General features: G+C 34.0%; 1 protein-coding gene and 1 pseudogene across 1 annotated transcript in view; one reads left to right on the plus strand and one right to left on the minus strand.

Annotated features, from left to right (window-relative positions):
- LOC124520404 (40S ribosomal protein S3a-like) overlaps positions 1-3,609 on the plus strand; it is a 39,841-nt pseudogene extending 36,232 nt beyond the window's left edge.
- Positions 1-14,660, minus strand: part of IQCM (IQ motif containing M) — a 445,282-nt gene that overhangs the window by 382,872 nt on the left and 47,750 nt on the right. The window contains 1 exon segment of the mRNA XM_047092286.1: positions 13,689-13,780. Coding sequence (XP_046948242.1) covers positions 13,689-13,780 — 92 coding nt within the window.

Here is a 14,660-nt window from a genome sequence, read left to right on the forward strand (position 1 = left end):
TGTATGTGAATGTGTGAATGGAGGAAAGGAAACAAAACAAAACAAAACAAAACAAAACAAAACAAAACAAAACAGATGATGCTTCTATTTCTTGCTTCAAGTCCCTGAGCAGTTCAGGTCTGAACAGAAGGGAAATAAGAAGATCTGAAGTGATCATTGCATTAACATTTTAAACTGTCTACCTGACTGAAGCTTATTTACCAAAATATTCATATATCTGAATGTAGACCTGCATGTTTAAAGGATGTTTTATAAATTAAATATTAAATATTTGTAATTAAGATCATGGGCAATTAATTCCACAGCATGCTAAGCAATTTAACATAATTGTCCTTGGCTATAATCTAAATGCCAAGAACCTCCTACTCTGATTCTAGTTCCTTCCATTCCACTCACTTTAACTGAAAAAAATGTAATGTTTGGTGGGGCAATTTACGAAATCTAATAAAAGTGGATATGAATAGATTAAGTTATCTAATATAGGACAATTCAGATTCCAGAAGGGAAATGGGATGGAAGGAAACCAAGTAGGTGCTCTACCTTTGATACCCTCATTTAATTCTCTCGCAGTAATGTTGAAAGGCATATACAAATGTCTCATTCCTACAAAAGAACACTGAGGTTAGGAAGGCTAAATACCCTTACCAAGGTCATCCATCTAATAAGTGGATATATATACTCCAATCAGGCAACAAACTTCTATGACCTTTCTTTGCTATCTTTTTTTCTTCTTTTCTTTAAACATTTACTGTCCATTTACTATGTGCCAAGCATGATCACAAAAATGAGTGATAAACATCCACTGGAGGCCCAAATCCTAATCCTGTGTTCTCAGTATGGTAAAGTGTGGCTATGAGCGCTTGAAATGTGGCTAGTATGAATTGTGATGTGCTGTATGTTAAATTATATGCCAGATTTTAAAGAATTTGTAAGAAAAAAAAGGAATGTAAAATATGATACTAATAATTTTTCATATTGATTACATATTAAATGATGAATTTTATATATATTAGGTTAAATTCAGTGTGTTTAAAATTTATTTCATCTCTTTCTCTTGTTTTATGTCACTACTAGCAAATCTATTTTTTTTAAGTTTATTTTTTAGAGATGGGGAGGACAGAGAGAGAGGGAGAGAGAGAATCTCAAGTGGAGAGCCTGACACAGGTTTCGAACTCACAAACTGTGAGATCATGACCTGAGTCAAAATCAAGAGTTGAATGCTTAACCAACTGAGCCACCCTGGCACTTCATCCAGAAAATTTAAATTATAAGTACATCTCGCATTTTATTTTTATTAACATCATTGGTCTAATGATCCCCTTTCAATCTTGCTTCAGGGTATATAAATGAATTACATGCTTATAATGCTTAAATGTTTTATTTCAAGATTATTTTGCATAAGAAATATCTGTAATCCACTGTGGAATGTATCTTCCTGCTACCATCAATATTTATAGATGATATATTCAATCTCTTGAAATTTCAGAAATTAGCTTAGCTAAAATTAGCTAAACCCTGTTGGGTTTTCCTCTTCCTGACAGAGTATATAAATGAACAGAGAAATACCTGGATTCAAGACACAGGTATTCTTGTAATGGAATAAAAAGAGCTTTTTCACATTCCTCAAATATCTCTTAGAGATTTGCTGAACACTTCTAATATCATAGAATGCATTTTTCCCAGCATGAAAATTTTTGATTGTTTAGAATTTGGTACATTAAAAATACTTTTTACATTTTCCTAAAAATGATGAGGCAAGGTGAATTTTCAGACAAAACACTTGTGTTTTTACAAAATGTCTATTAATGTGAGCAGTGGGGAATAATGCAAAAAAGCTATATTTCCTAATATATTATTATATACTTAAACAGCAATAGAAACTAATTTATAATTCATAAAAAATATGTACAGTAGTGAGAAACACCATATTTAGACCACATAGTATCAGATGGAGAAAAACTCAAAAATTACACAAATTTACACTACCCTTTAGTTCGTAACATTTTATGTACTACAAAATACTCACTTTATAAGCCCATCCTATATTGAATTACTCTGTTTTGTCATGAAATATAGCCTTAAAATATCCCAATTTTAGGGGCACCTGGTTGGCTCACTCAGTAGAGCATGCTACTCTTGGTCGCAAGTTCAAGCCCCACTTTGGGTGTAGAGCTTACTTAAAAAAATAAAAGCTTTGAACAAAATATCCCAATTTTATATTTGAAGAGCAAAATATTCATAGATACATATAAGACAATATGAACCTATATAAAGCAATACAATAAAATGGAATGAGAACTGGGAATCAGAAAACTAATACTTTAAATTTGAGCTACTTACATACTTTTTAATATTTAGTTTCTTCATACCAGTGATGGGAAAAGTTAGATGAACTTTGCCTGAAAATCCCATGAGAATCAAGAATACAACATATAAAAAGAAACTTACCAGTAAGGAGTGATATGAATTATGTTATTAGTTTATTAAAAACAAATTTATTCTATTACTTTGTTAAAACATCTATCTTTCAGTTAATGTTTTTAGTAGCCATTGTGGCAAAAAATTAATAAAAATATTTTAAATATCTTAAATTTCAGCTTTTTTCAAATAACTTTTGGAATTTCCTAGGTATAAAATAATAACTGACATTGTATCAACAAATGAAAGTATTTATGAGAAGGTACTTGATTATTACAGTAGAATTGGGGGAGGTAGGGGATCACAGAATCAAAAAGGCGGGTAGCAATGGTCTCAATGTACACAAGGCCAGCATTGTCTCCCTCTCACTGCACCTGTTGTAATATAGTGGATTCCTGAATAAAACTAAATCTGCTTAGAATGTATAGAATTTATTATTTGGGGGCAAGAACAAGCATCTTATGAAAGGCAGCAAAAAGGGAGCCAAGAAGAAAGTGGTTGATCCATTTTCTAAGAAAGATTGGTATAATATGAAAGCACCAGATATGTTCAATATAAGAAATATTAGGAAAACACTAGTTACCAGAACACATGGAACCAAAATCGCATCTGATGTCCTCAAGGGTCATGTTTTTAAAGTGAGCCTTGCTGATCTGCAGAATAAGGAAGTTGTATTTAGAAAATTGAAGCTAATTACTGAGGATGTCCAGGGCATCTTTCCATGACATGGACCTTACCCATGACAAAATGTGCTTCATGGTCAAAAAAGTGCAGAACATGATTGAAGCTCATCTGTTTGTGTTGGTTTTACTTAAAAAACAACAACAACAACAACAACAACCAGATTTGGAAGACCTCTTATGCTCAGCACCAACAGGTCCTCCAGATTCAGAAAAAGATGACAAAAACATGACCCAAAAAGTGGAGACAAATGACTTGAAAGAATTGGTCAATAAATTGATTCTAGACAGCATCAGAAAAGACATTGAAAAGACTCGTCACTTTATTTATCCACCCCATGATATCTTTGTGAGAAAAGTAAAAATGCTGAAGCCTACCAAGTCTGAATTGGGAAAGCTCATGGAGCTTCACAGTGAAGGTAGTAGTTCTGGAAACACTACTGGGGATGAGGACAGTGCTCACGTTGAACGAGCTGATGGATATGAGCCACCAGTCCAAGTATCTGTTTAAAATTCAGACATTTAATGGTGACAAATAAAAAAAAATCTTATTTGTGATGTTTAAAAAAAAAGAAGGTATTATTTTAAAAATTCTATTTTCCACTTCTAAAATGAGTTGAAAATACCTCTCTACCCTCCTCCTTTCCTATCTTCAGCCGGCTTCACATACTGTCAAAAGGCAGGAACAAAGAACATGGTTTTTTCTCCTCTAGTACTGAGTGCTGTGGACTGAATTCTGTTCCTCCCAAATTCTTATGTTGAAAGCCTACCCCTCAAGGTGATGGTAGTTGGGAGATGGAGCCTTTGGCAATTAAGTTTAGATGAGGTCAGGAGAGTGGGACTCTCATGCATGATGAGGTCATGAGGGTGGGACTCTCATGCATGATGCCCCTATAAGAAGAGACCAGAGAGCTCTCTCTCTCTCTCTGAATGTGCCCTCTTAGAAAAGGCCATGTGACAAAACAGGTAGAAGGCAGCTGTTTGCAAGCCAGGAAGACAGCTCTCATCAGAACCCAACCACGTAGGTACTCTGATCTCAGGCTTTCAGCCTCCAGAACTGTGAGAAAATATTTCTGTTGTTTAAGCCACCCAGTCTATGGCATTTTGTTTTAGCAACCCAAGCTGACTAGTATCTGAATAACCTCTGATGAGCAAGTGAAGAAGCTAGAGAGTTAGCTGCACTGGTACATGGGGGAGAATTCCTTGTATTCATTGAGAGAAAATGAAATGGATGCTTATGTCCAATTAATGAAAGAAAACTATTACATTAGACTTAACTAGAAAAAAAAAATTAAGTATTGCCACTAGGTTTTAAAAAGATGCAAAGGAACAAAATTGAAAGGAAATAAACTAAGTTGTTAAGCACAGCTGTGAGAGGGTGGTGGCATTAATTGACAAGTTTTTTTTTTCCAAATTGTTCTTTAATATAGTTGTATGTATTTTTATAACTGAAAAAAAATGAAACCTAACATTTGGCTATTGATCTCAATACAAAAGGAGTCTAACAGAAAGGTTTTGTTTATTTTCAGTTATCTTCGCAGGGGACAAAAGCTATTTATAAAGCATTTTTTGAGTTCCCATATGTCTACCATTCTATTGGCTATTTTTTTTAAGTAGGCTTCATGCTCAGAGAGAAGCCCAATGTGGGGCTTGAACCTGCGACCCTGAGATCAAGACCTGAGCTGAGATCAAGAGTCAGATGCTTAACCGACTAAGCCACCCAGGTGCCCCTCTACTGGCTATTTTTAAAGGGTATGTGCTGCCTTCCTTAAACTCATCCATTTTATTGAGAGAAGATTCCATCACAGTAATTGATAATAATACCATATATACAGTATTTAGACAATTTTCATTGTAATGAGTAAATGCTGAAGTAAAATCAAATAACAAATATTAAGATCTCAAAGAAAGCACTCACTCAGAGCTGACCAACATGGAGAGCAGGAAAATATAATGATTACTAGAAATTCATGAAGTAGAAAGCAATGCACTATAAAGAAAACCAATTAAGCCTAAAGTTGTTTCTTTAAAAAAATAAATAAATAAAGTTGACAGACATTCAGCACAACTGACCCAATAGAAAAAGGAAGGAAAGGAGGGAGAGAGAGAAAACCTAAATAATTAATATAGAAAATTAAAAAGGAGACATCAGTACAAATGTTATTATGGACAACTTTGTGGCAATACTTTTGACAACTTGGACATATTACTATAAACATAACTTATAAAAACTGGCAGAAGATTAAAATAATTTCATCAGTTCCAATCTTATTAAAGACATTTAATCTATGATTTTAAAATCCCATATAAAGAAATCTCCAGGCCAAGTGGCATCATTAGTGATTTTCCCCCAACATTTAAGAAAAAAAATAGCACATCTTACACAAAGTCTTCCAGACAAATGAACAAAAAGTGGGAATAGTTTTCAACTTATTGTATAATGTTCATTACCTCAACACCAAATCCTGACAGGAACATTATAAACAAGGAAAATTACAGGTCATTTCTCTTTTCAAAATAAGTTTAAATATCCCCAACAGAATATTAGCAAATTAAATTCAAGTTTGGTTTATTCCAAGGTTGAAGATTAGCTTCACATCTGAACATCAATGAGCATAATTCACTACATTAAGAGAACAAAGGAGAGAAATCATATAATCATCTTGAGATAAAAATAAAATCATCTGATAAAACTCAACATTGACTCATGATGAAACCTCTTCACTAAGTAGGAACTTCTTTAATATAGACAGGCTTTGACAAATACTATACATTATACTTAATGCTAATATATATAATAATTCCTTCTGAGATAGAAAATGAGAAAGCTGTTCACCATTTCTGTGTTACATTGTTCAGGGGGGGCTAACAAATGCAATAAAGTAAGAAGAAATAAATAAAAGACCCAGAATAGGAAGAAAAGAACATAAACTGTCATCATTCATGGACAGCATGATTATATACTTAGAAAATCTAGAAGGATCAACAGATATACCAGACTAACTACTAGAAATTATGTTAATTTATAAAGTCTATAAAATGTAAGGTCCATATAAAAAGATTAACTGTATTTCTAGGTTGCAGAAACTGGGGTAGGGCTGAAATAAAATTTTAAATAGCATTTAAAATAGCATCAAAAACATCAAATGCACGGAAATAAATCTTTAAAAAATGCAGAAAACTATAAAATATTATTGAGACTTTATAAAGTCCTAAATAAAAGGAAGACATATCATGTCCATCTGCAGTTCCTTTGGAAAATTTGTAAGTTTTTTTGCAATTCTTGATATCTACCTGGGGACAGGCAAATCTAAACAAACATCATCTTTTTATAAAATAATGACAATTATGGCATAGCTTGTGAGATTACAGTTAAAAAAAGACAAAACTGGAATAGTGGACAATGAGAGTAAGAAATTCAAGATTGGGGGAGAGCAAACCTACAGCATTTCATTTTATTGCCCCAAAGAGGGTAATATTTTTGTTCAATTTTGCCATATTTAAATCAATATCATTTGTTTATCAAAGACACCCTTAAAGGAAGTGAAAAGACCAGTCACAATACAACGAAAGATTAGTATCAAGAATTTAATAACACTCCAAATCTAGGAATCTAGGGTAGAAGCAAAGAGACAGGATTTGACAAGGGCAAATAAGTAGATATCAGTTGCTATCAATATTATTAAATAAATGAAATAAAAGAGGGCAACTCATGAACAAGTGATGAGAATGCATCATGACAAAAAATTAATCTATTAATCTAATTCTGGATTCCTGAGATCTAATATGAGTGTGCGTGTGTGTGTGTGTATATATATATATACATGTGTGTGTGTGTATATATATATATATATGTGTGTGTGTGTGTGTGTGTGTGTGTATGTATATATCTATATATCTATATATGATTGATTGAAAGGAAAAGGGACAGAAGTGATACAAATTTTTTGTTGCTTGTTTGTTTTAACTAGGAGAGTTGTAAGCTACCAGGAATAGGTATGAGCCCTAAAAACAAACTACTCTAAATAATATAAAAACCTTGTGGAATCAGACTTTCTTACATGTTCTGGTTTTACTATTTTTATGCTTTCCTGCTCGTTCAGCCAGGTTTTTAATCTTATCTTTTAATATTTAACTAGCATTTTTAGGTGTTCTGTACCCAAAAGTCTTTCCTCGCATAGTTGTTCACCATGTTCTCAGAAACACATATGCACACACACACACACACACACACACACACACACACACACATAGAGCTGTATTTTTTTCAGCTTTATTTTTTATTCAAAATGAAAACAGCATATTTAAGCTCCATGGGTGGAACTATTTATTCTAATAAATTAGATAAATTTCTTCATTAAATAGAAAAAAATAAATATGCAAATTGGTACCACTCTTAGAAAATAAAATGGTATCTTCACTCATAGTGAGTACTTCCTATGTGCCAAGAATGATTCTGGATCCAAGGGATTTAGTAGTGAATAAATCAGTCAATACTATCCGTCTTCATGGATTTTATATTCTATCAGGAGGAGGCAGAGAAAGTCAGATAAATGAAAGAAGCAACATGTCCTGAGATCTCAAATGCTAGAGGCCAAAGTAAAGCAAGTGACCTAACAGGGCTGGCAAGTATGGTTGCTGCTGTAATAAACTGGCCAGGAATGGCCTTACTGGTAAGGAGGCATTTGGACAATGCCCAGAAGTGGCCAAAAGGTGATGCCTATGATATCTAAGGAAAGGAGCTTTCTAGACAAAGAGAACAACACCTACGGAGTTCCTGAGTTGGACATGTTAGGTTTGAAATGCCTGTTAAAAATTCAGGTAGACATGCTGATTAAGCAGTTGAATGTGAGATGGAGTTCAAGAGAATCACCAGGCTGGAGATATGTTTGGGGTCATCAGCACATAAATGATATTTAAAGCCACAGCTTGGATAAAATTATCAAGGGAATGAGTGTAGCTAGAGAAGAAATTCAAAAATTTAATGCCAGGCCTCTATTTTCACTAGGGTCCCAAGACTCTTAGTGGGATTTAAAAATATTGTTAGAGTTTAGAAGGTGATCTGGTGAATAGTAGTGCTCTTCAATGTCAGGTTTTGGAAATATTTCAAAGGTATAACTATTAGAGAATATATGTAGTATGATGGAAAGCAAAATCATTTAAGGAAAAGGGCTCAAGGAATGCAGAAGCCAATGAGTCAGAGAGCTTATTTATTTGGACACCCACATCACAGTTATTACAAGACTGGTGCTTGAGAAAGTCACAAGGGCCCAGGGTCTAAATTCCTTAAGATATGAGAAAATAGATGCAAATCAATAGATTACTGTAAGAAGAAGAGATAATGGAGGATATCATTTGATGACATGGGATTCAAAGATGGATTCATGTTAGAGAATAGGAAGCGACAATGGTCTGGAAACAGCATAAGGAGTAAGGTCACTACTCCATCTCCAATCCCAGACAGGCGAGGTGTGGGAGAGAGAACCATCACCACTTGAGACAACAGCAGAGAAAGAAATGTCCTCAGGGCTAGGGACAGAGCACAGATTTTAGTGAGACCAAGAGCTGAAGGGAACATTTAGCAGAAGAGAAAGATTTAGGGCTTTTGCTGGTTAATGGCTATGATTTCAGGGAGGAGAATAAACAGTTTCTAGGAGCAAAAAGGATAAGGGATAAGGTCACAAAAGAAGGCATACAGAATTAGAGAGAAAGGGAGTGGGACTTTGGTGATAAGAGGCAACCTGGAAGTCCTAGGTGTCTTGTGGACACTGATGTTGACAGAGTTAAAGGTCATACTTAATGAGATTCATCCCAAGGGTCCCCAGGCTGTGAACTTACCAAGTAGGGTAAGGTAAGAAATCTTGCTAAGAGCAAAGGCTGGGGTTGGTCCACTTCTCTCCAATCAATGATTATGTACAGAGATTTTAATATCTGAGAAGCAACCCTACAGGTAAGGGAAATATTCTAACCTTTTGTTCTTTTCATTGAAGATAGTTTCATTCTTTCCTTGAAGATTACAGATGACGAAACTAAAGCCCAGAGAACTGGGGTACCTCCTACCATGGGCCTATTCCCTTAGAATCATAAAGATGGAGGTAAAGCTCTGAAATGACTGGTGAAAGGGGTGCTTTAAGAATATCAATTTCAGTGTGACCTACCAAATTCATTGAAATAGCAAGTAAACAGGCAGATTCAAGGTCTAGAGCAGGATGCTAGCAATGATAACGACAAAAATAGTTGAATTCAGGAAAGGTCACAGTGATTGTGTTTATACATTAACAATAAAACTCACTTCCTGAGTTCCATGCTGTGATAGGGTTGAGTGTGTGGTTAAGAGGTAGGTCTTGTGCTTCTAGTAATAAATCCTTTAGGATATATGCTTTACTATTTACGTCTAGGGAACTGAAATTAATAGTCACAGCTCAATTTTATTAAGCACCAGGATGTATGGTATACATGTTATAAACATAATCTAAAAATTTTGAGGTTGGTATTGCTATTATTCCCCATGTAATCAATGAGGAAACTGACTCATAGAGTGATTAAGTCACTTGGATGAGGTTTCCAACTAGAAACTGGCAGAGCCAGAATTCTAATCTCATTAGAATGACTAGAACAACTTCAGTGCCTTCACTACTGTGCTATCCCGTAGCCCCCTTACCTGCAGTTTCACTTTCTGTGGTTTCAGTTACCCACAGTCAACCAAGATCCAGAAGCAGATGATCCTCCTTCTGACACACTGTCAGAAGGTAAATAGAAGCCTAATGCTGTCATAATGTCTATGTCATTCACCTCACTTCATCTCATCAATAGACATTTTGTCATTTCACATCATCATGGGAAGAAGGTGGGTGTAGTACAATAAAATATTTTGAGAGACAGACCACATCCATGTAACTTTCATTACAGTATATTCTTATAACTGTTCTATTTTATTATTAGTTATTGCTAATCTCTTACTGGGCCTAATTTATAAATTAAACTTTACCATAGGTACGTGTGTATAGGAACACACATAATATATATAGGGTTCGGTACTATCTCAAGTTTCAGGCACCCACTGAGGGTCTTGGAATGTATTCCCCATAGATAAAGGGGGACTATTGTACCACTTTAAAAGGCAAGGCTTCAAGTAGTATAAAGTATATATATTTCTATATATATAACATATAATTATTATGTGTCATACATAATAATATATGTAAGTCAAATGAATAGAAATCTTGACTTTGTCTTAACTCCCATGTTCTAATTTCCTTTCCTTTTTCCTTTAATAAGAATAATTTAAAGGAAGGAAAAAATAAGATAAAAACGGAGAGGGAGGCAAGCCATAAGAGACTCTTTTTTTTTTTTTTTTTATAAATTTTTTTTTCAACGTTTATTTATTTTTGGGACAGAGAGAGACAGAGCATGAACGGGGGAGGGGCAGAGAGAGAGGGAGACACAGAATGGGAAACAGGCTCCAGGCTCTGAGCCATCAGCCCAGAGCCTGACGCGGGGCTCGAACTCACGGACCGTGAGATCGTGACCTGGCTGAAGTCGGACGCTTAACCGACTGCACCACCCAGGCGCCCCTAAGAGACTCTTAAATACAGAGAACAAACTGAGGGTTGCTGGAGCAGAGGTGGCGGGCGGGGCGGGGGCAGAGATGGGTTAAATGGGTAAGGGGTATTAAGGAGGGCACTTTTAGGGAGGAGCACTGGGTGTCATATGTAAGAGATGAATCACTGGGTTCTACTCCTGAAGCCAACACTATGCTGGACGTTAACCAACTTGAATTTAAATTAAAAAAATTATTTATTTATTCTAAAAAAGAATTGGGCAATTTTAATTTAAGAGCCCAGTAAATTATCATACACCTCTGAGAAAACCGCAAGATCTGCATTCTCCACAATTTAAGCTACATCCTTTTATTAAAGAGACCTCAGCGAATGTTTCAGACATTCAGTGAAGCTGTAACTTACTAAACAGTGTTAATACTGATGTCCAGAAAAAGCTTTGTTGGACAAATTTGTAGACTAAAGCTGTAAAATGAACTAAAAAATTAACATGAATTTTAAAAAGTATTCATAAAGTATTGATTATTTTTCACCCAAGACACAAAGCCAGGATCACACCTAGGTCACACCTAAAAAAAAAAAATCAACATTTTTCACACTTCTCTGATAGTTAAGTAAGTCCTGGCCACAAACTTTCAGATATTTCTGACCTTACCAAAAATAATAATAATAATAATAATAATAATAATAATAATAAAATTGCTATTATAAAAGAGTTGTTTGGCTGAAAACAAAGCAAAATAAAACAAAAATTCATATAAAACAAAGCACTGGTGAAATTTCCACTCTTATTTTATTAAAAATACATTTCATTTTAAGGAAAAAAGAAGAACTACACTGTAGCATTTGGAAATAATATTTTATTGAAAATTTTTATACTTTCAGCATGTTTAACCTTCCAACTCCCCATGAAGTTATATGAGTATTGAGAGACTTATATCATAAAACTAATAATCTGACAATTTGCTTTTAAAGCATATAAATGAAATGCATAACATTTTACTTATTTTTATGCTATCTCTGCAGTCTACACATAATCAGTGTAAACCAGAACCATAAAAGAAAAGTGTCCAGTGCCCTTTTTTTGCAGGTATATATTCATTGTTGTTTTTGTATTTTATTTCCCCAAATTCATCTTTTTCTTTTAGCCTATAATGCTGAAAGAGATACACAGATACATATAGAAAAATATTCCATTTGGGTGGCTTCTTTTGTCTTCATTCATTCATTCATTCATTCAACAAATGTTTATTAATGCCTAATATGTGCCAGTCACTGTGATAAGACAAGGAGCCTTCATCTCCCATGAAGTTATTATGGATCTATTAGTAAATATTCCAAATGTGTCAGCAGAACATTTTTGCATGGACAGAACCTTTAGAAAACCTCAAAGCACATCCTGTAGGTGACTGCCCATTCTGCAGGCCTTTGACTCAAAATTTCATAATAATCTGTAGCTAGTAATTGAGATTCTCTCAATAAACATTTTAGAAAGATTTTGTCTTTTCTTTAGCACTAAAAAAAAAAAAAAAAAAAAACAGTGGTCAAACTCCTATGGAGTAAGTTTCATGTAGATGGAAAAAGACTTAAATTTCTACATTCAGAGTAAAGCCATGAGAATTACTGAACCCTTCAATGAACTAAGAGGTGGCTCTAAAAAGGGAAAAAACATGATTTATCTGAGTTTGATGGTATTTGAAAACAGATTTTTATCAATGCTTAGTATGATTCTGAATAAACTCTAAATATCATAGAACTTTCACTTATAAGGTAGTTAAGGGCTGCAAAACCTCAGCCTTCACAGTTATCAGATTTCAAGATTATACTATTTCACCTATTAGATCCTATGCTTTATGAAGAGTTTTTGACAGCATTTACTTCTTCATATACATATTCTAGACTCAGTTGAGATCCACACATTGTTTACACTACCTGGGACCTCAAACTACCTGATCAAGCCTTAAAAGAATTTAAGCTATGGATCAATTCAACATTCAAAAATTTTAAACAGATGTGTGTTCGACTTTAAACAGCATGTGTTCAAGATTCTGACATTATATTCACAAATATTAAAAGTATTGGTGAATATTGATTGGATTAATGAAAATGTGGTGCTTGAGCCTCCATTTGATGCTTGAATTCCTTATAATAATCAAAGCAGAGAAATGCTGGCAAAATTGTAGTTGGATAAAGGAAATTTTATGCAAGAATGTCTTAAGAATGCAAGGAGAAGCTTCTGCAAATTTTCAAAATCAATCAAAGTCCCACTCTACAAGAAAAGTTTTCTCTTAATGACAGCCTGAAGCTCAAGAACATGAGTAACAAGTTTAAAAAGAGGAAAACTACAAAACAGTTTCTTTGGATCAATAGCCCCCTAGGTCTGTCTTTAAGCAAGTCACCAAGTTCCAGAGAGTTAGCTTTTCAATCACCCTTAAGGGACTTTAAAGAATCATCTATATTTTCTTTTGAAGAATTATGTATTCTTTTAAAACAATTCTTTTAAATTCTTTTAAAACAATCCTCAAGGATAGAGGAATTTATAAAAGTATAAGAAATTTATGCTTATAATTTCCTAAAACCTTCAATATTCACACACATTAAAAACATCCAATCTGGGGTGCCTGAGTGGCTCAGTCAGTTCAGCATCCGACTTCAGCCTAGGTCATGATCTCGCCATTCCTGAGTTCAAGCCCCGCGTCAGACTCTGTGCTGACAGCTCAGAGCCTGAAGCCTGTTTTGGATTCTGTGTCTCTCTCTCTCTGCCCTTCCCCTACTCATTCTCTCTCTCTCTCTCTCTCTCTCTCTCTCTCTCTCTCTCTCTCTCTCAAAAATACAGAAACATTAAAAAAATCCAATCCCTCAAGTTCAAATAAAAGAGCTGAAAATGAATTATTAGTATTTGTTTCTGAAATCTCTTTAAATTTTGACACAGTATTTAAAGGAAATACTAGCTGTTTGACACTACATTTTAAATGAATGTGAAATAATGAAAGTCACTGCGTTATTATTAACACTTACAAATGAGACTCACCATGTTCTTTCGGAAGTCCCATGGAAGAGGTGGTCATGGGTTGTAAGGGCAAGCCAAAGTTGATGGGGACGGCATATGGTGAGACCAACAATCTGTTTCCAGAATGTAAAGATAAAGCCTTGAGTGATTTCTAATCCCTATTTTGTAATACAAACGCTCAAGAACAATGTTATAATATTAGATGCTAATCACAGAGAAAAAAACCACTTGTCTCCTATCAGTAGAGACTATGCATGTTGGACCCTCAGCATTCTGCAGAGTTAGAAGCATGCAGTAGGCCCTCTATAAATATTATTGAAAATATATATTTATATGTAATTATGTTATTACATATATATTTGTATATGTAATGTAAAATATAATATGTATATGTAAAAATATATATTTATATGTAATTATGTTATTACATATAAATATATAATATTTATTGAATTAAGACAAAAATAATACCAAATTTTGCTGGCTCTGAGCATGGATAACAAACAGGAACATTTGCTTTCTGAATGAAAACAAAACTCAGAAAAGTGAACAAACATCATATCTATTTATTCTCTCTTTCACAAGAGATTTTAAGTAACATGTTTCCTATCATGACTTAGTGAGATTTAACCAAGTCAGCTGAATCAAAAACTGGGTATCATGTAGAAATTTTAGCAAATGTACATAAGCAAAAGGAAGAAAATACAAATTAGCCCTAATTCACCACCCTATTATTTTAGTCATATTTGTAAAACCTTAAATGCTTCTTAAGGGCCAGGCACTATTCTAAGTTCTGTCTGTCTTGCTGCATTTAATGCTCACAACAAGATACTGGGTTTTTATTATTATTACACCCATTTTATTTTATTTTTATTTATTTATTTATTTATTTATTTATTTATTTATTTAAATTCAAGTTAGTTAACATACAGTGTACTATTGGTTTAGGAATAGAACCCATTGACTCATAACTTACATATGACACCCAGTGCT

Source organism: Lynx rufus, unplaced genomic scaffold (genome assembly GCF_022079265.1).
Source record: "Lynx rufus isolate CCGP_SWC_20201006 ecotype Redwood Valley unplaced genomic scaffold, mLynRuf1.p SCAF_3, whole genome shotgun sequence".
In the NCBI taxonomy this organism is placed as follows: Eukaryota; Metazoa; Chordata; class Mammalia; order Carnivora; family Felidae; genus Lynx; species Lynx rufus.